Source organism: Toxotes jaculatrix, chromosome 12 (assembly GCF_017976425.1).
Source record: "Toxotes jaculatrix isolate fToxJac2 chromosome 12, fToxJac2.pri, whole genome shotgun sequence".
Lineage (NCBI taxonomy): Eukaryota > Metazoa > Chordata > Actinopteri > Toxotidae > Toxotes > Toxotes jaculatrix.
The window spans coordinates 7,745,859-7,766,511 of record NC_054405.1 but is presented as its reverse complement, the minus strand read 5'-3'; the positions used below and the strand labels follow the sequence as shown (position 1 = coordinate 7,766,511).

General features: G+C 45.2%; 1 protein-coding gene across 2 annotated transcripts in view; it reads right to left on the bottom strand.

The window, feature by feature from the left end:
* Nucleotides 1–257: 257 nt before the first annotated feature.
* The window catches only part of fam222ba (family with sequence similarity 222 member Ba), a 28,744-nt gene continuing 8,348 nt past the window's right edge, over nt 258–20,653 (bottom strand). For both annotated transcript variants that reach the window (XM_041050997.1, XM_041050996.1), the window contains exons 2-3: nt 9,798–9,925; nt 258–4,076 (exon numbers count right to left, since the gene is read on the bottom strand). In XM_041050997.1, the coding sequence (XP_040906931.1) occupies nt 2,368–4,076; nt 9,798–9,879 (1,791 nt within the window). In that variant the 5' untranslated portion in view covers nt 9,880–9,925 and the 3' untranslated portion in view covers nt 258–2,367. The remainder of the gene's footprint in view (nt 4,077–9,797; nt 9,926–20,653) is intronic.

The window sequence follows — 20,653 nt, the reverse complement described above, 5'->3', positions numbered from 1 at the left end:
AAGCACAGCAACTGGTGCTACAATCACCACTCGTCAGCACTGGGCTGTCACAGTCACAAATCATATGTGGGTGAGACGGCCCCTTTTGAACCGTTCAGCCACTTGTTAGGCTGACTATGTAAGAAATGAGAGTATGAACAGTAACCCACCTGAAGAGCAACTGTTAAAGTTACTGTATCTAAACCCATGAGTCACCTGTGGTTAGTTCAGACATGTTCCACATCATCCAAACCACAGTTAAGACTCTTTTCAAAGCATAAATTAGAACTTTATTTTATTATTACAATATTACAAAAAGAGTAGCACAACTCTCACGCTCTTGCCTCTTATCTGTCGTACAGAATGACACAAAAGAAAGGCTCATGGACCTTCTTCCATTTCACAGCAATAGTACAAGGAACAAAGGAAAATAAAATTTAAATAACAAGCAAATCAAGTATTATAAATAGTCACAACTGCAAACTGAAGCTTTGAAACTTGGAAAAAAAAGTTACAGCTCTGTAACTACACATTGCTAAAATATATAATTACAAAATATTACTCCTCTTCTTGCGTTCCAATAATAAAGAATCTCTAAGGAATTGCCTGTCTATTCAACAAAACTTCATTAAAATAAAAAGACCAGAAAAAAACAATGCTGTTTCTGTGTTTCCTTACCATCTTTTCTTTCTCCTTATTGTTTGGGGTTTTCATTAAAACCATGCTCATTTGCAAAGGAAAGTCCAAGGACCAAACACTTAAGGCTTTATAAGGGCTGTTAGGGAGTTAGGTGAACAAAACATGGGCGTTGTCGTGTTTACACACACACACACACACACACACACACACACACACACACACACACACACACACACACACACACACACACACACACACACACACACACACACACACACACACACACACTCACCCTGAACTCTACCCACATCAGCAGGCAACATTCACACACACAATCATTAAATTTTAAAGTTACAGTAGTCTAGTAGGTAAGCCAGTGTACAAGAAAATAAACAATGCATTTGCTGTTTCACTTTAAACTTAAAAGTCAGTTGTTTATGTCTGAATGATCTTGCAAGTGATCAATTTGGTCTTTTCCAGGCAGACTTCACATCAGAATCAGTAGCAACTACACAACTTAATACACTTAAGTTCCTGCTGTCAAAGGATCAAAACTCTGGTTAGACTCGTAGTTAGATTCTACATGACATTAGTAACACTATCACTAGTTCTACTCCAGAGTTTTGTCCTCCTAACTAACCCATCCCCCTTCAATACCTGCAAAACAAATGATTTCAACATTCAAGTAATACATTTTTTCATGGATACAAAAACAATCTGAAAAGGAAACAAAAACAAAATGGCACATCTTCATAACAGTGGGTCCTTGTTAACCTGACTTTGGCCATTTTAAGGTTTGAGAGTTAAGCTCTCATGACTTCTTCTGCACTGGTTGCAGTCTTGTTGCCAAACCTTCCTGGCATTGTCAAAAGTCTTTTTTTAAACACCTGAATTCATTGCAGCATTTTAAGCAGAACAGAGAATCCCCCTTTTTAATGTATTTGCTCCCTGCTGGATCTTCACTATGTACAAACAGCTTGATTATATGTTTCCTTAACTGACAGAGAGGAATCAATCTTGAATAGTCCTATTATACAAATAAATAATTACATTTAAAAAGAATAAAACCTCTGTGTACATGTGCATACCACAAGCTGTACTTTGTAGTCTCCAGTGTCTGTTAGGTTTGCATTGAAACAAGATCATGACTCTCTCTTATGTTCTCTGATGACTGTGTTTAATCTTGAAGTTACTATGAGAATTGAGCGTTAACACCAAAATCAAAATCAAGTCACTTGTCTAATCAAACAATAAAATTCCTGACAAGACCCCGTGAAAAACATCCGTCGGTAGATGTTTTGTTTTTTGTTTTTTTTTTTTGTTAGTGGGGGATCTATCTGGTTTTCCTCTTTCTTACATGCATAAGAAAACATTACTGAAAGATCTGAAGTTGAAATAACAGCATCTGTTCAGATCCAGGCACACAGACAAACAAGTGTGGTAGAGGAAGAAGCAGGGAATGACACACACAGTAGACATGTACGCACACGCACGTGAAAAAGTTCCCTAAAGTGCCAGGTAAATGCACTCATTAACAAAAATAAAAGTAGCAATTGATCACTTGCAAGATTTATTTAAAAAAAAAAAAAAAAAAGAACAAAAAAAATACTGTTCTTCATTAAATATATTAATTTACCCTCTTTAACATTAGCAGTCATTTGTTTAAGTTAGCAATTTAGTTTTATTCATGTGTTTCCTTTAAGACTAAACAAAAGGGTTTGATAACTGTTGTGTAGACAAGGCCATAGCTTATCTGTACCCTGGGTGCTGGATGAGAGCGGTTCTGCCATCCCCAACCTCTAGACCTACCCTGCTCAGAGCAGGCCTGTGCATCTTGCCCATCAACCCTAGATTCTGATCGCGGAAGTAGGGCGTCTGGAAGTCCCCACCCAAGTAATCTGCCGTTTGCATCAGAGTAGTCTGGGCGGAGGAGGCGGAGGAGGAGCTCGCTCCTAGCCTGTAATGGGGAGCCCCAGGGGGCCCACAGTCTAGCGTGGTGCACCCCCCTGGGCCCGCACCATGGAATGACATGGCTACGTCCTGAGACCCGGAGCTGTCACTGTTGGGTGTGGGTAGGATGCTGCTGTTCCAAATGTGGGACTGGAAGTAGTGACCATTAGTGTAGTGGGCCATGGGGCCGGGCATGCCGTTGTTGTTGACAGGGGGAGAGGGGGTGGGCCTCTCTAAGGGAGGTTTCAGTGTGTAAGGCTGACCCACGCACACCTCTGCAGGGTAGCCCATGCCCTTGAAATGGAAGGCGGGGTCCCTGGAAGGCTGCTTGCAGAGGTGGGTCCCACCGTTCTGGATGTGGGGTACATGAGCCAACTGGTGCTGATTCCAAGAGCGCATCTTCTGCTGCTGTGTGTTATGTTGTATCTGCTGCTGCTGATTCTGTTGCGGATGCAGATGCGGCTGCAAGTGGTGCTGCTGCTTGAGATCAGTGTGGCTGGAAGGCAAGTGGTTCATAGCAGCCACGCTGGGTGGAGGGTGAGCTCCCACTGGGACCGTGGCTTTCTCTTGAGGGCCAATAATGCAGTTGGGTGGGGGAAAGCCAGGGGTGGCAGGGTTGCTGTGCATGGAGACCCTGGAGCAGGCGCTGATAAGCAGATTGCGACTGATGGGGCTAGGGTTGGCGATCTGGCCCTCGCACATGGAGGTGGCTCCTGCACCTTGGGCTCGAGCTTGGCAGAACTGGTTGATCTGATGCACAATGGTGCTCAGGTCGGCCTGGCGGCCCTGGTGCAGCCCGGCAGCCATTGAAAGTGGAATGGTTGAGGTAGAAACGGTAACATTGGGTGGTGCGTCGCCATCTGGCAGCTTTCTGCCCCCCTGCAGGCCAGGTGGTGGCTGCTGCTGAAGGTGCTGCTGCTGAAGCATGACAGTAGGGGGCCCCTGTGGATGCCCAAGGGCTGGGTGCTGAGACAGAGTCTGAAGTCTGGGTGGGCCCTGAGGGTGCTGGGCCATGGGAGGAGGGTGTCTGAGGCTCTGGGTGTGACCCTGGTGCTGAGGGAGGGGCATCTGTAGAGTCTGAGGTGGGTCCTGCGGTTGAAGGGGTAAGCTTTGCTGTGACCGGGGAAGGTTTGGCAGAGGTGGGTGGTGGTTTAAAGTGCTGGTCGAAGCCACTTGGTAGGGTCCAGTGGGAGGGTTCATGATGATTTCAGGGTGCAAGCGAGCCCGGCTGCCGTCAAAATCTTTCACGATACCTTTGACCGTGGGCACCTTGACGATGGCGAGGAGGCCTGTCTTGGCACTGGCCTGAGACGAAGGGTATGGGCTGTAGCGCTGGCCTGACGTATCCAGCCCGTTTACTGTGCGGCGCACGTGGTTTCGCTGGGGGACCTTGACGCTGTTGGGGAAGATCTTGATGGTGAGGGGGTTGTTGGCAACCTTCTTAGCATATGCATCCAATTCTGCAGGGGTTGGAAATGGAGCGGATCTCATCCTTTGTGTGGTGTCCCCTGGGGTGGAGGACAGGACAGGTCAGAGGAAAGACAGAGACAGAAAGCAGGAGGAGCCCAAATTGGAGAGATTAAGAGAATGGAGAGGAGAAAGAGGCACCACGAGAGAGATAACAATCCAGTGTACAGTATATGCTACAAAAGAGCACATCAGTTGTAATCTGAGCGGCTGAGAGGAACCTGATTTGGACAGTGCTCTCATATTCCATACCTTACTGTTTTTCTCCTAAAACCCTCACAGCTTCCATCTCATGAGGCCAAAGAGAGAGATTTCCAATCTCATTCTCAGCTGAACTACTAGTGCCGACACATCCCCTGTCTAAAATCCAATTTTGCTGTAGCGTCTGTGACTTTGAGGTCAGGAGCTTTTAGTGGCCTTAATTGACGTAGCATCCGGGCAAACAATAAGTATGCAGCTGAGGAGGGGGGCCGCGCTGCTTGATACTGACTCACAAAATAAACAAAGAGTGAGCGAGGCAGCGACGGTCCCCTGTGGCTGCTTTGGGGAGAAGGAAAGAAAGAGATAGACGCAGAGAGCAGAGCTCCATGACAGCAGACAAGTAATCAGACACAGCAGCAGCGTCTCTGATCTGCAGGAACACCTCCCAGGCCTCAGCTCGCAGACATTTGTTATACCTGCTAAGCACCGTGGTTAAATTTAACAATGTCAAAGTGACAATGTGAACATGATTATGTGTTTGTGCATGTGTGAGCGCGAGGGTGTGTTTCATTCATGAGCCTGTTTAAAATGCAGGTGTTGGCTAATGTGTCAGTATCTTGTGCGTAATAAACCCGTTTTCAGGCCGGGGAGATGTGACTGTGTGTTTCATTTTAACGCAAGTGTGCTCGCTTCCACTTCCTTCACTAACACAACAAAAGGCAGTGATAACAGTTTAACTGTAGAGAATGACCTACAAATCACCTCGGCCCCGCCAATCTGACCTTCTTACACCACAACTTCCAGACTGACGGACATGAGCGCAGGGATCACTAGTTACCGAGATACATTTAACTTACTTTTTCATTAGTTTTGAAGAGGGGCATTTTCAGTTCTGGTAAAATAGATGTTGTCACCACAGCTACTTCTCTCCGTTGTTGAGTGAGCAGTAACTTGAAATGTCTGAATTGCTGGCAGAGGTCTGCGGTTTCATGCGGCCGTGGCTGTTATGCTCAGTCTCACAGAAGGCGGACTGGGCTTGTGGGATGAGGGACGGAGCTGAACTGTGAGCGCTGACACGGCGGCACCGAGAGTTGTGCCAACTGACTAATTAATTCCTGCTTTATTTGTGAACAGGAAACAATGGGCAGCGATGTGCGGGGCCGGTATGGGGCTGCACACAGGGGGCTCCTGTGACTAAGTGTTCAGCCTGCTGATGGCAGCCTCATTAATGCAGGGGTCTGGGCCAAGGAGCTGGAGCTCGACACCCGCCATCACTGAGGCCTAATGTCTGTCGCTGAATAAATGCCAGGGTAAGCAAACACAGATAAATGAACACTTACACACAGGCACACGGGCATGCTGAGGATGGACTTCACCTGTCAAACACAGGTGATGATTAATGACCTCATTGGAAATTATGCCCTATACAGTGACACGTACAATACATAAGATTTTAGGCAATAAAACTCAATAAAACCACACTTTGATAAATGCAACTTGTTTGTTATCAGTATTCGAGATATATTTAGAGCTTGTGAGATTCTGGCACAGCCTCTGCAACTGTTGTCAAAACCTCATGTCAGTGTAGCTCTAGAACGGCTTCTGAGTAGGTGGGAAGAGAGTATCATCAGCTGTTGAAATGAATAAAACATCTTTAATAATTTCATGGGAATGAGATCTTCTGGATGAAACCAGGATCGTGGACAGCTTGAATGAATGTTGAAGAACGCAGTAACTTTGCATCATCATCATCTGTCAGGGTTTGGGGATATCAGGGTGCACACTGAGCCGAGATGGATGGGATACATCGGGGTAATTAATACAAGCATGTAAAACTGATTGATCAAAGCTGTAACACTGGAACAGCTTCAACAGAGAAAAGAATAACATTTGGTTTGAGCACAGGTTTCTAATTTGAGGTCAGACTCAAATAAGTAATATGCAATTTCACCAGCTGTTCACATGATAGATTTACCAAGATTTGTCTTCTAATAAAACGGACCAGGCTTTGTTTAGTAGAAAATCCATTAACTGTGGACATGATGAGGTGGTAATGACGTGTAAATTTAATATAATACATGAAAGGAATGACTAATTAAAATAATTGCTGTTATTAAACAATGCACTATTTTTAAGATAGAGAGAAAAATAGCTTTCACTTAAATAAAGCAAGAAAAACAGCAGCAAGCATGTAACTGGGAACAGTGTTATTTCTTTGCCACTGGCACTTGTATAATGAGTTTTATACTTAAGTTGTAAGACTCAGGCAAATAGCAAAGAAAGCAATGTCTATGTCTGGAAACTGACCAATCCATTAAATTGGAAAAGGGATTATACATTGTTAACAAAGCTTAGGCGGGTATTTTGAGGGGAAAAAAAGCAAATCAGAAAGAAGATTTTAACAGAACCGCTGTAAAATGTGCAATGAAATTGGTAAATTATTGTTTAGAGCAGTTTCCCCTAACAGTGGATAAAATCGACCTCTTGCCGTTTACATCTGTTTAAGAGCCCTGGCAGCTGTTGATTATGTGTTCTAGTAGGAAAGTGTAGCTTATTAGCATTTCAACCTTAACCTGGAACCTGGATTAGTTGAAGTTTAAAGCATCAAGGCAGGGTTAATGAGGATGTGAGTGAAGTTTGTAGGCGGCTGCTGGTGGCTACAAGCATATCATCTCTCAGATCTCCAGCTAAGCACGTTCCCAGGGAGGGAAATGGGGGAAAGAGGCCAGTCCAGCCATGCATTAATTACCCCGCTGCTAGTTAGCTAGCTAGAACACAAGTGCACAGTCAGCAGGCTCTAATTAGGGTTTCTTTTATTCAAACTACCGTTTTCATTGAACAAGGTTTAAGCAGCAGGGGGCAGGGGCTCATGCTGCTGTAAACTGCAATTTTCACACAAGAGAAGGAAATTAGGACTGAGGCTTCGGTGTCAAATTAGATACGTGAATTTAGTTTCTCACATGAAGAAACCTCCTTACATTTTTGCAGACTTTTGAAAAGAGTATCCCATGCTGATAGATCAACATCGCAAGACCTTTGAAAAATGGAAAATATTATGAGGAGAGGAAGAAAGGGTGGTTGCTTTTGATCTCAGTAGGGACTGAGATGTGAAAATCAGCCGAGTGGTCCAGCTGTACTCACTGTTTGTTCTGCCTGTAAGAACTCAGGACGAAAGGGCCACTTCCTGGTACTTGAGTCATCGTGCCTGGAGGATGAGCCGTTTTCTCCGTGACCCAGTGTCTCTTAGCATACCTGATCTAGTCCTCTGACAGCCTTTACATTTCACAGCCATCGTCTGTTCACAGTCACTCCCTGATGATAAATAGAGCAGCTGCTCTGGCCTTGCCTCTGACAGCAACCTGCAAGCTCGTAACTTTAAATGACTCTGCTATGCACAGATTCACCCGCAGGAGAGAAGGCGATCTGGAGCGCTTAGAAAATAGAGGGAGGGGGCTGTCAAAGAAAAGATTCTGTGGCACAAGACTTAGCGTTAGAGTGCAGTGAATAGATGAATGGATGGAGGTCAAGGATAAGTGAATAGGAACACAAATCGAAGCTAATTATGTAAACTCTCCCTCTCTCCAGCATATTTTTTTTTTGTGGGAACTAGAGAGTACAGAGTATTGAATACAGATTTCAAGTGACAACTAGTCTATGAATTTCCCCTAAAAGCAGTCAAGCACATCTCTTATGGAGCTAAACTGTCAAATTATCTTCCATGCTGAGTAAACGACTGGGCTCTGGAGAGACAATGAGTCCTGTGGACAGCTAGGAGCGAGAAAGAAGAGTAACTGGAGGGTTGAGGCCCGGTTCTGGCTGTGTGGTAGCGCACAGGGAACTAATGCCTCAAAATGTGACAGCTGCACAACCTACAGACATGCAGAAGGTGATCTACAGGGCCTGGATACTAGGCAGTGAGGGCGGCAACCTGAGAGTGTACAGATTTTTTTCTTTCTTTTTTTTTTTTTCTTTTTTTCCTAAGGTACTTTGATAAAAATGATTTAGTCTAAATGAAATACAGCTCCATGGCTTTTGATGTAACACCATGTCTGTTAATAGTACTTTGAAGAACAGATGAAAAGGAAAAGCATTATGAAAGAATGACGAGGAGAAAGAAAAAAAAAAACACAGATTGAAATTATACCTCTAGGAACGGCCGTGCAGTGGGAAGCACGCTCCATCACCAAAATGGATTACAGTGTTGGGCAGAAAAACAAATTGAACTCCAGCTGCCCCTCGTGCTCTGATGTGTCTTAGAGTGTCACATAAAGGAAGAGCAGAGAAACAGTGATGGCTGCACCATGTCACAAGCCTGTCTGAGTGAGGCAACAGACGCTGGCACTTAGCAGACTCCCTCACGCTCACTGATCTCCTGGGGGTTGGCTGATTACTGTGATTCTGAAATTACAGTCTTGATGAGCTGGAGCATTTTACAAAAAAAAAAAAAAAAAAAATGCTGCAGAAATGGGTCAGGCTGGGGTTGAGTTTCCACTCAGAGAGAAACAGGCAGGCGGAAAAGGAAATGTAGACTTTTTATGATCAAACAAACAAGCTGACCAACTGGATGGACCTTAATCAATGTCTAGGGAGTGACTGATCTTTTGGGTGCATCTAATAAAGCTTGCCAGTACAATCTGAAGTATGAATGTGTGCAGGCATATATATATGAAACCATATATATCTCACCATTACAACATGTATGAATACAGGAATTTATATGAATGTAAATTTGAATGTATTTAAAAAATAATAAATGATCATTTGCACTTTTAAAAATGGTGAAATATCAGTTTCAATGTGTTTAGGCTGAAAAGACAACAGGTACACCACAAAGACAACAACACTGACTTATAGGTACTGTTCCCATTCATCAACTTGTCACGCATTAATGTCCTCCAGAGCCAATTAGTCTCAGCTCTCGCTACTGATTGCTGACTTCAACTCCCCATTCGTGCTGCTGCCCCTCACACCCTATAGAGTCCAAGTCTGTCAGCAGTTGAGTTGCAAAATTTAAACACATCGAATTAACTGGGCCAGCTCTGACTAGTCTGCTGTTAAACCGGGGCAGCAGATTGCGTCTTAAACTCACTCACATTACAAGATCATCAGGGCAAAACCACTCAGCCGCAATCTGTCTGCGTGTCTGACAGAAACTGGCTCGTCCTGATGGTGCAAAGTAAGTGAGACGGTCAGATCTAACACATGAATACGCCAGTAGTGTCGTAGTGAGCACACAGGACCACACTCTTGTAGCAGACAGATCTTCAGGGGCGATAAGAGAGGGAGGGAGGAGAGTGGGCTAGTTCACTGTTCATCAGCAAATTAATGGTGCAGTTCTTCCTAATTTCCCTTGAAGACAGATCTATGGTCCTGGAGCACAAAAATATTCTTTCTCTCTTTCTGATTTTAACACAGAGCTGCAGAAGAGAACCAGGCCAGGGCTGGCATGGGGATCTGACGTGGGGTGGGCAGCAGGATTGTAACAGCTTGGTTTATTGTGTGGGATGGGGGTGGCAGTTAATAGTGTGTGTGTGTGTGTGTGTGTGTAGATCAGTACTTACATTTCTGAAGTCCAGTGTTCATCTGCGTGTGGGGGAGAAGCTGGAGGGGGAGGTCACCTGGCCCCGGCAGACAGGCCAGCATTTCACACAGACACTAATGCAACATGGGACACACACTTCTCCTCACACTGCAGAGAGAGAGAGAGAGAGAGAGAGAGAGAGAGATGGGGGGGGGGGGGGGTCAGCAGGCAGACATAACTGCAAGGCAGCACATGGTGTGTGGCGATACAGTGGCTGGGTCCGGACTAATAGAACTCTGTGGCCTATCCCCGGAGGCACGGGGCTGAGGGAGACATAGTTACCTTTCAATTAGAAACTGATTCACACCTGGAGCATCAGGTAAGGTGACATTTGATGCCAATAACAACTTCAATTAAACATCAAACAGCTGAAGTAAAACGGGCAGACTGGGCCTGAGGGGCAAGCAGCTTTAAATCGACTCGGTCCCTCCTCCTCCTCCCTGCCCTGCATGTTAGTCAGCTAGCTGGACCCTGCTACCTGAGCTTTACCTCTCCGTCTCCACCGGACCATGGCGGAGGAAATTAATGACTCCTGTACACTCGAAAATAACACACTCAAGATGCCTGGAGCTGACAAGTTAGTGAGTCTGTGATCGATACTGCAGTCCTCCAGACCTCAAAGCGGCCTTTATTTTGGGGACATTAAACAATGGAGCCGGCTCAGGATGTGGTGAAAAGAAATGAATAAACAGGGCTACAGCTCCAATAAATGCCTGCCACTATGTGCAATAACCTGATGTAATAGAGAGGGAGAAAACGTTAGCCATGCTCCACTTGGCTTACCGCTGTATTCACAACACCACAGATGCTTGCTTAATCAGCACTGAAGAACAGTCAGGGAGCAAATTAAGTCTACAGAGTCCGTGCCCTCCCCTTTTGCTGTGTGACATCAGAAGAGGGCGGCAAGTGTGCACAGACAAACAGCGTCTATGAGAGAGGCAATTACCCACAAAACAACCTTGGCATGCCTGTCTGCCGCAGGGTGATGGCTTAAAAGTGTCTTCCCCCCTGCAGGGAGAAGAGACAAGTGGAGGAAAGAGTGACAAAGCGAGAGAGAAAGGTGGAAAGAGAGAAAGACGGGTGGCAGGTTTGGGGTGGTGGGGTGCCTGAACTTGCTTTAAAAAGCAGGAGCTCAAAAAGGTCAGGATGACAGCTCATTTAAATCCTCCCTGTGAGAGGAGAAAAAACAAGCCTTAATGAAGCTGCCAGTTCTACACAGATACCTGAGAGCGTTGCACCTTGGGGTGCTGCAGGGGCTGGGCGACAGGGGGGAGGAGAGGAGAAAAGGGTAGAGAGAGGGGGAGGACCGGTGGGTGGTGGAGCTGCAGTCTTGAGACAGATCTGAGGCTTTTGGGGGTGTTTTGTGCCGCTGATGCTGCGTCACCTTTCTGTTGCCCAGCCTCCCACTCCTCTCATCCTTCTCCCTTTCCCCCGCTTTCTGATTTACAGCCTGGACCGCCATATGGCAGCAATCCCTGCCCTCGATTCAGCATGTCACCATGCATTAACTTTAATTGGCCTGATATGTTATTCTTTTCCCTCGGCCTTGGAAGGATTTTAGGTACATAGCGCCTTGATGTCAGCAGGCAAGATTTCCAGCCCTGTCTCATTTATCAGGGTGCCAAGATTTCACACAAAGATAACAGCAATCTCTTTGACAACAGGCAGGTTTGGGGTGGAGGCAAACTAAATATCAAATACAACAGTGTCTTCGCTAAGGGATTCAAAAGCAAAATGGTGGCAGGAGAATGAAATGCTGTGGGAAAAAAGAAAAACAACCAACATAAACTGTCAGTTCATTTGTTATAAGAACACACACATCAGCACACTACAGGCAAAAAAAAAAACAGCCAACAGGCCATCAGCCCACCCCCTTCCTGCCACCCCCACAGCGCCCCTGAATGTCAGAAAACTGTGCAGTGGGGAGTGTAGCGGCAAAGGTCAGCCTATGGTAATGCCCCAGCTGACACTCTGCTTTAGAGCGGGGAGCAGGAGGAGATGAAGCCCGACAGACAGAAGCCTGACGTCTACCGACTCGCTTATCAGCACCACTGCCACAGCAACTTCAAATATACATCACACGCCAAACGCCGGCGCTTTCTACAAAGGCAAACACCCACACGCAGGCTTTTTTCAACACATTACACTATTTGTAACAGGAGCAGGATGACTACACCTGGCAGGGTGTAAGTCCACACAGGGACTGAGCTCACTAAAGTTGGAGGTGTCTAGCTCCGCTGCTGGCCTCTGCTGAGTTCTAATTACCCTATGACCACCAGGCAGGGGGTTCAGACTGGTCTGGACATGGGCTTGACCCTCCAATCATCCATCCACCCAGGCAAGTAGGTGTCTACCCCAATGGCTTAGTAGCCTTTGTGATATGGAGACACAGCCCCTCCTGTCCCGAGCGGAGAAAAAAAAGTTGTCTGTAGAGGCCCAGCCGAGCCAGCTGGGCAGACTGGTGGAGCAGGGATTGGCTTGGTGGAGTTTAGCCAGGCGTCTCACACTATCAGTCCCATGCAGACAGACACCATGGGGTTCTCAGAGTATTAGGGGGGCCCCCGTGACTCGGCAAGTCTCCACCAGCTACTTATAGAACTGTAATAAAAGTGTGTGAATAACTGTGTGGCTTCCATTATAGACAAATAAAGGCGGGCAGACAAAGCGGGACTTGAGCAAGTGATGCACATGGCTTGTGTCATGTGTCAAATTGCTCCCATAAAAGCTGACCTATATTTTCTTTTCTTTCCTCAGTGGGGAAGTAGAAAAAGAACGACATCTGAAAGTACAAAAAAAAAAGAAAGTGCACAGAAGAGAAGAAGGAACAGGATAGATGGAAGCCATTTAGGAAATTAGACCAGCTGACTGCAGTTATGTGCAGACTGCTTTGATCAATATCCACTCCATCAGCGATGAGCTGCATTTGTTAGAAATTTGGGAACAGCATCAGGCTACCTGCATAGGAAGCTGTCTATTAAAATATCCAGCGGCAGTAATGCATGAGGAACAGCGTGGATTGTACGCTAAAAATAAGCTCATTAGGAGGAGAAACATACAACAATATTAGTGAAGAAAAACTATAAAGAAAAAAAAAACAAGGTGAGAAAGTATGTTTGCTCGTTGGTTGAATATTAGCAGCTTTTCTATACCAATTAAAAGCAAAAGCAATTAGGAGAACCAAGTCACCATGTTGTACATGGCTTGTGCTAACGGGTGAAGGAGAGGAGAGTAGAGGAGAAAGCAGGCTGCTGTTATTTTAATTGCATGTTTACCCCCAGGTTATGGGTCTGAAATAGAGCCAAGAAAAAAAAAATGTTGCAGTGGAAATTCAATGCAACTTCACTGTGTTGATTCTCTCAGGGACAGAGAGAGTGAAATTACTTTTCTTTGCAAGCAGAGTCTCTGAATAGGAGGTAAAGAAAGAAAAGGAGCAGGAAGAAGAGAACAGCTTTTTACCCTTGAATACCAAGCCAGAGCATTCTGTCAAAAGAAAGGGGAAAAAAGCCTTGGCTTTTGAGCATGTTAGAAAGAAATAACACTTTGGTATGGCCTTCATTAGCCCGTCAGACTTTAGCAACAACGGAGGTAGAAAAAGATTTCTGCTACTAGCAGAGGGCCACAAGCACGTTAGGCTGTGACAGGCTGGTTCACAGTCTCACACAATGGATCCTGATGATTCCAGCACATCCCGAGGCGCTCGGGACAGGCCGTTTGCTTTTTGAGTCAGCAAAGACCCCCTCGTCAACCCGCAGCGTTATCTCACACCAGAAGAGAAAGGGCGAGAGACGGGGAGATGGCCACGATAGCGAGCGGAGGGTGGAAGCGAAGAGAAGACAACCAACCCAAACCCAAGTCGCACACAGACTGAGAGTCTGTAAAATAGCGGTTTCCAAGTTGCAAGACACAGTGTGTCAGGGATAAAACTGTCAAACAAGGAAACTGCTGCAGTAGAGTGGGAGAGGGGAAGACAGCTACTTGAAACTACTCTTCTTTAGAGGGAGGGAGCGGCCTGCAAAAGAACTGGGAGGCTGTATGAACACTCAGTAACTAACTGATGAAAAAGTGACAGTTCCCTAAGGTGAGATGGTGGATATGGAGCGAAGACAGACAGCGTGCCCCTAGAATAATGCATAGTCCACAGCTGGATCGGATAAATCTTTGCATACGTATCAGATATGGAACGCTGGCTTCACAATGAGAACAGCAGCTCTTAGAGGAGCTGTGTACCATGAAACTAAGAAAAGGAAGAACACTTTGAAAGTATGATGCCTCCTCTTATCAGAGTGACCTCATTCCTCCTCTCTTGTCTTTACATCACTGGTTTGGAGCCTGTGGCTCGGCCTGTTGGATGACGTCCACGGCCGCTCGCAGTGGAGAAGATGACAGCACCGGTGGCGAGTCGAGAGGATGAGAAGATATCAGACAGTGAGTGTCCTGGCCTGGCCTGGCCATCTCTGCCAGAGCTATGTCATTGTCATTACCCGTTCACCACGCCAGCGCTGCGAGGACAGCCAGCCAAGGTCCATTCTTCAACTTGGGGTCAGTTTCAGTAACAGCCACTTAAGCCCACTTGGCTTCCCAAAGAGCTCTACAAATGTGGAAGGTAGAGCTAAGTGTGCTCAGTCATGTCAAGCCTGGCCAAGGTCAGGCGGGCAGACAGAAAGTGCTGGCAGCGCCGCATGCGTGGCGTCATGAATGCCAAAATGCCGGGGCCCCTGGCTGTGCCGTTTGACAGACATGTTTACACCTGATAGAAAATGCAGTGTGGATGGCCTGCCAAAACAGAGGGGATCCAAAGCGAGGGGTGCCAGCCTAGTTATTTATTTATCTGTTGAAAATCCATCCAGAGTGCAGCCAGAAGCTGGGCATGCCTCAGTGAGGAAAATGCCAGCTTACTCTCAGACATGACACTCTTAAACCACTTGGGAGTGAAAAAAAAAAAAAGATCTGACATGTAGTGAAAGAAAAAAGCAAAGATCTCTTGAAGCAGCTCTAGAAATTGGATTTGATTCACGTGTATTCTTAGTACATCTCACACTAATCAATGATTAGCACATGAAATGAGTCAAATTAATCAGAGGCTGCTCTGAAGACCATGTTCAGAGGCTGGGCCTGTTCTTACTCAGCACTGCAGTTAAAATCCTTTGACTAGGAAGCTGACGAGGAGGCAAATGTGAATCACTATGATTCTGAATAAAATTTTCTGCTAACCCAGAAGATCTTAGGATATTTCACTGGATAACTAAAGAAAACTTTGACCTGCTAGTAGTGGTAGATTTAAAGACAGAGCATCACCAAATTCATTAAGATCCATCCTGTAGGAGCCATGAACATCTCAACAAAAGTTCATGGGAACTGTGGTTGGGGTATTTCAGAGGACCAAGGCTGCCTTCCCTTCCCTCTTGCCACGCTACACTACAGTTTTCGATACAGCAGATGACAACAGAAACACTGAGAAGCACAGGAATGCAGGTAAGCACCACAGAAAAGACTCTTTATCTTCCGGAGAAACCTGAGTCATCTCGGAGATGGTGCTCATACATATGAGATCAACGCTGCTGCTTTCATCTCCTCGGTGTGGTGCCACCACATCTGTGTAATCTTCACATATCCCCCATATCACACCAGACAACAATGTGCTGAGTCACATGCTGCCGGGTCAAATGCAAGACTCTGGGATTTGGTGCAGGGCTGGGATGGCATGATTAGAACAGCACAGATATACAGATAGCAAACTACTGCACTCCTATCTGTGTGTGACAGAGCGTGTGCATTGATGAAATTCACCAGACTTACCGAGGCTGGTTTTTCAAGTTGCTTGCTTGTGTGAATGCTGCAGTTATAAATTACATAGCTGTGGTACAAGCAGGATGGAGAAACCTAAACAAACACATGAGCTTATGTTGACCTGATCTACTGCAAAGATATTCAACGGACAGAGACATGTGTACCCAAAATGACTTCTGAACTACATCTCCTGCTCTGTAGACAAACGTAGACCCCTCTGGTTCTGACAACAAATTTCCATCTTCACATTTCCCAATTCCTACAAAATAATTCATCTGAAAACACAGCGTACGTGTAATTCTCTTCAGGTCTGAAACTGGGCCCAGTTGCCCATCACAGGTTTAAAAGTAGACTTCCGAGCCCTTTCTAATTATTTGACTGTAAGTCAGCCAGGCCTTCTGCCTGGTTAGTGGGAAATAACTCAATGTGCTGAGAGCTAAAGCGCGGCAGCATTGTTCCAGCTGGCGGAAAAAGGGGAAATGAAGATGGAGTGGTTTGATTTCATTTGTTAGCAGGTGCATCCATTTTGTGTTCTTCCCCACACCCACCTCGCCTCTCTCAGTCAAAGCGCTTATCAGAAATTGGACACCCCAGTGACAAATTGAGCCTGCGATTAAAGGGAGAAAGAGGAAAGCTTTGTTAAGTGCTGCTGATTGGGATCCCAGGCTACCCTCGCACACCAGAGGTGTGTGTGTGTGTGCATGTGTGTGTGTGTGTGTGCATGTATGCTTGGTACAGAGCCAATAGCAGAGCTGACACCACTACCACCTCTTCTCCCATTTTCCCCTCTCTCCAGGTGTTCCCACGGCTTACATTTCTGCTCTGAGTACTCAGCAAACAAAACCAAATCAATGCAGCTGTTCGCCCATTTTTCTGTATCTCTCTCTCTCTCTCTCTCTCACACACACACACATACACAAGTATATATATTGCATGCATAGGAAATTACACAAGCACACATACATACAGTATACACCAGTGATTTTCCCCTGCAGGAGTAATGACTTCCTCTAGTATTTCCAGTACCTTCTTGACGCTGTGTTTAACAAAGAAAAAAACGTAAGTATCTGTGTTTGTCCCACTCAGACCCATATCATTGACCCAGCATTAACCAGCCCTGGCCTGTTTGTGAGCGTGGCTGGGCAGCTTTGGGTTGGGGGGGGGGGGGGGGGGGGGGGGGGGTTGTTGGGGTCAGAGCAGCTCTGCTAGGCAGAACTGTGCAAGCGCTGACTCTCACAAATCATCCTAAAAGGGCTTAACGCACAAAACCAGCTCCCAGTGTTGTGCAGGCCTGCTGCAAGACATTTATCCACTGTACCATTATACTAACTGCCCTCTCTCCCATATGAGCCGTACATATACCAACATACACACACATACAGAAGAAAACCTTAATTAGACTTATGCCTGGTCCAACACTGCAGGAAAACTCACTCAAACAATTAAACCCCTCACTATTCTGCACTAAAAATACAATTTTATTTATGATAAGCCTTCTTTTCTAATGTCGCCATGTTACTCACATGTTGCACACTATTGGTTCAGACACCCTCATATCTTAATTTAACTGTGAGGTGCGACGTAATGATGAAAGTGTGAGTGGTGTCTACATCTGTAAGAATAGCATCGGTTTTTAGAAGTTAGATTCTGTAATAACTCAGGGCCACTCAATTATTTATGAACACTGGCCCCCAAAAGAATTTTAGTGAACCAGAGCTTCATCTTTAACTCTGTTATTTTATGTGCAGTTTAATTTCTTATTGTTAGTTTATGAAGGTCTTGACACAGGCCTTTGATACAGGCCAAAGAAAAAGCTCTCACTGAGACTGTACTGAAGTACAGTGGTTCAGTTAGAAAGACTGGATCATTGAGATGAGTATCTACAGGATGTGATTTCACAGAACCGGTGAAAATATTCTGCTGCCTCGAGGAGTACAGCCATACAAGTCAAGAACAAATCTCTACATGCCGATTCCAAACCCTGCTGTGTGCGCGGTCAATAAAAGCTGATCTGTCTCCATCTTGTGTCTATGGAAGGTCGGTAAGGTCAGCCGCCTTCACGGCAGCTCTGACATTCACTCTGGCCTCCAGCGAGACCAAACGAGTCCCCTTCGCACCTACAGACCAGCCGAGGAATAAATGAGATCTTTCTCCACCGGACAGGGTTGTGTGAGATTTGTTCCTTTTGCCCCTGGCGACACACAAGACATTTGTGGTCTCCTCTTCATCTCCTGTGTATATGTGAGCACCTCTCCGCTGCCAGCTCTTTCCCCAGCACACACCGGCTCGGGGCAACGGGCAGCCAGCCTGTGACTCTGTGGAGAGCCAGGCAAACACAGGCCTGGCGTGGCAAACATCTCACGTCCGTGTGTGCATGGGAACATCTGGCCCTCCCAGGCTCGCAGGGGCCTCCGTCTGTCTGCCTGTCTGACTGTGAGCCTACACACACTGTTGGTGTGTACTGGTGTTGTCATGGCACCAGAAATTTTACTCCCACACAGGTACAAAAGCAATCAGTACAATACCAAAGCAAACAAGCCAAATGTCACATAACAACCACAGCACTATGTTATGATTATTAAATGACTAATTTAACAGATTTGTTTGCATCTTTAGCGTAAGCACTCGTATTCTGGGATGTCAAACTGCACTGACATCCCAAATCCATGAGCTAAATAATTCTACATTCTGCCCCTGATCCCACTTTAGGTGGATTAAGATTCAATTCTGAATTTCACTACATCTGTGTATCGAACCTTTTCATACTGAGTATTGAAAACTGTCAGGTACTCACAGCTAGCATTAAATGTCTGTTAGATGTGTTTTCTTGGTTACATATTCTTTTTGTTAAATAGTTCCTGTAGTTTTGCCAATTCTAGATTGTTTTATAAATTGATTTTTTTGGTATATTATGCTGTGTCATGTATTGAAACACTAAAATATTAATATATGCATTGAACACACATTTATAATTCCAGCCATACCTGTGGTTTAGGGCTGACTGAAATTCTGAACTATTCCTGAAGACATAAAGCTTAAATCAAAACACTCAGTCTCTTCTTCTAGTCTGTACCAATAAGATAGAGTCATATGAGTAATAGACTTAGTCCAGCTGATAAAAACTCTTTTTCCTATCACTCTCTCTCTTGCCTTCTTGCAACATGCCCGCTCATACAGATCTCCTGCAGCCGTCCAATGATTCAAGACTGATGAGGCATACTCAAAGGTCTATGCCATTGAACACCGCATTAATGCACCCAGCAGCAAATTTTTTGCCATCGACCCCCGTTCCCTTCAATAAGGACAGAGCTATCAATCAGGCCTAGATAGCCGACACCAGACACAGGCTGATGAAGTAGGGGACTTTGGAGCTAATGACAAATGGATCTCTGAGATATGGTCACAATATACTATGACAGTATGCCGAGAACACTTGACCTTTAAACGAAATCCTGGGCCACTTTTTGCCGACACTGTACAAAGCAAAAACGGAGAATATGCAAACTGCTGTTGCTGTTCGGAAACTGTGGTTATTGTGTGAGAACTCCTGGGTCCAGCTGAGAGTCTCAGCCCCGTCACTCTCGGAGCTGCCTCTGACCAGCCCAGCTCCGCTCTTTATTCACACCAAAGCTCTGGGAGTGACCTTCAGCAGGCCTGCTAGTCCTGCTAATTGGGGTCTCTACAGAGCACAGCAATCCACCCCTCCCTCCCCTCCCCTCCACACTGCTCTGTAGGAGGGACTGTGGGGCAGAGGCAACAAGAGATAGCAGGGGCCTGTGTTAACAGCTTAGTGAGGAAAAAAGTGAAACCTGGGCTTAAAAACTGAACTTCAAAACACACAATTAAACTTTAACTGCACTGAAAGGGAATCAGTAACACAAATGAGTCCTTTATAACATGGATATTGAATAGATAAATTCAAAAAAAAATATAATCTAACACTGACCAAAAGATTTTTCTGAAATTAAAATATATCACAAACTCTTCATAACTATAGAAAAAAGACCTCATATTGGGATAAAAAGGTTATGGAGGAAGCTATAATTAATTTAGACATTTTATGTCTAAATGCCATAATATCAAGATGATATACACTACATGATTAAAATGACAGATATTGACAGATGAATGACAGATAAATGACTGATATGTTAAACACCATTTCACAACAGTTACAAACAGGGCTGCAACAAATGCTTCATTTCATGTCAGGAACTGCTGATTTTTTCTCAGTTAACTGACAGTTATTTTTATTAATGTTATTATAGAATGCTAGAAAAAAAAGTATAAAATGTTCCTCACAGTTCATAAAGCCCTAGGTGATGTCAACGGATGTCTTGTTTTATGCAACCAACAGCCCAAAACCTGAAGATATTCGGTTTAACAGCAAATAAGACTGAAATAACAGCAAATCCCATGGTATATTACTGACTGAACAGCAAATATCTACTAAATTAAAACTGTGACAAAAACATGATGGTATTTAAAAGGAAATGTAGGTCAGGCAGGTCAATTTTATCTGTGGGCCAACAGGATCAGTGCTCTGCTCTTGGGAACACGCAGGGAACAATGACACAGGTAATTTCGAGCAGGCTCGGGCTGGTTGCAGCTGTGCCGAGCTTGCCAACACGACACATCATCGTATCAGGGTCACTTCCTATCAGTGTGATCAGCACTCAGTAATAAAAGGGGAAGAAAATGTACAGGAAGTCATCATGTAAAAACAAGATACTGAGAGCCTTTGTGCTGGGAAAGAGTCAGTGGACTGGTTTTTCAGAATGTTTAAGGTAAAAGACACTTTTCTGAAGGCACTGAAAGACATACAGTAAACCTGGAAACCATTTTAAAGTAGGTTTGTGACAGATCCAGTGAATCAGACTTTGAGCAGGAGTGGCCTGAATAGAAGGGTCTACATTTAATTTGCTAATCCATCATTCCAATTGTGCGCAGTAACAAAGGGAGAGGAGAGTGGTGGGGCATTCAGAGGCAATGGAGCATGCTGAGGGGTGCGTGTGTGGTTCTCCATGGAGCCAGAGAGGCCGTGGCCCT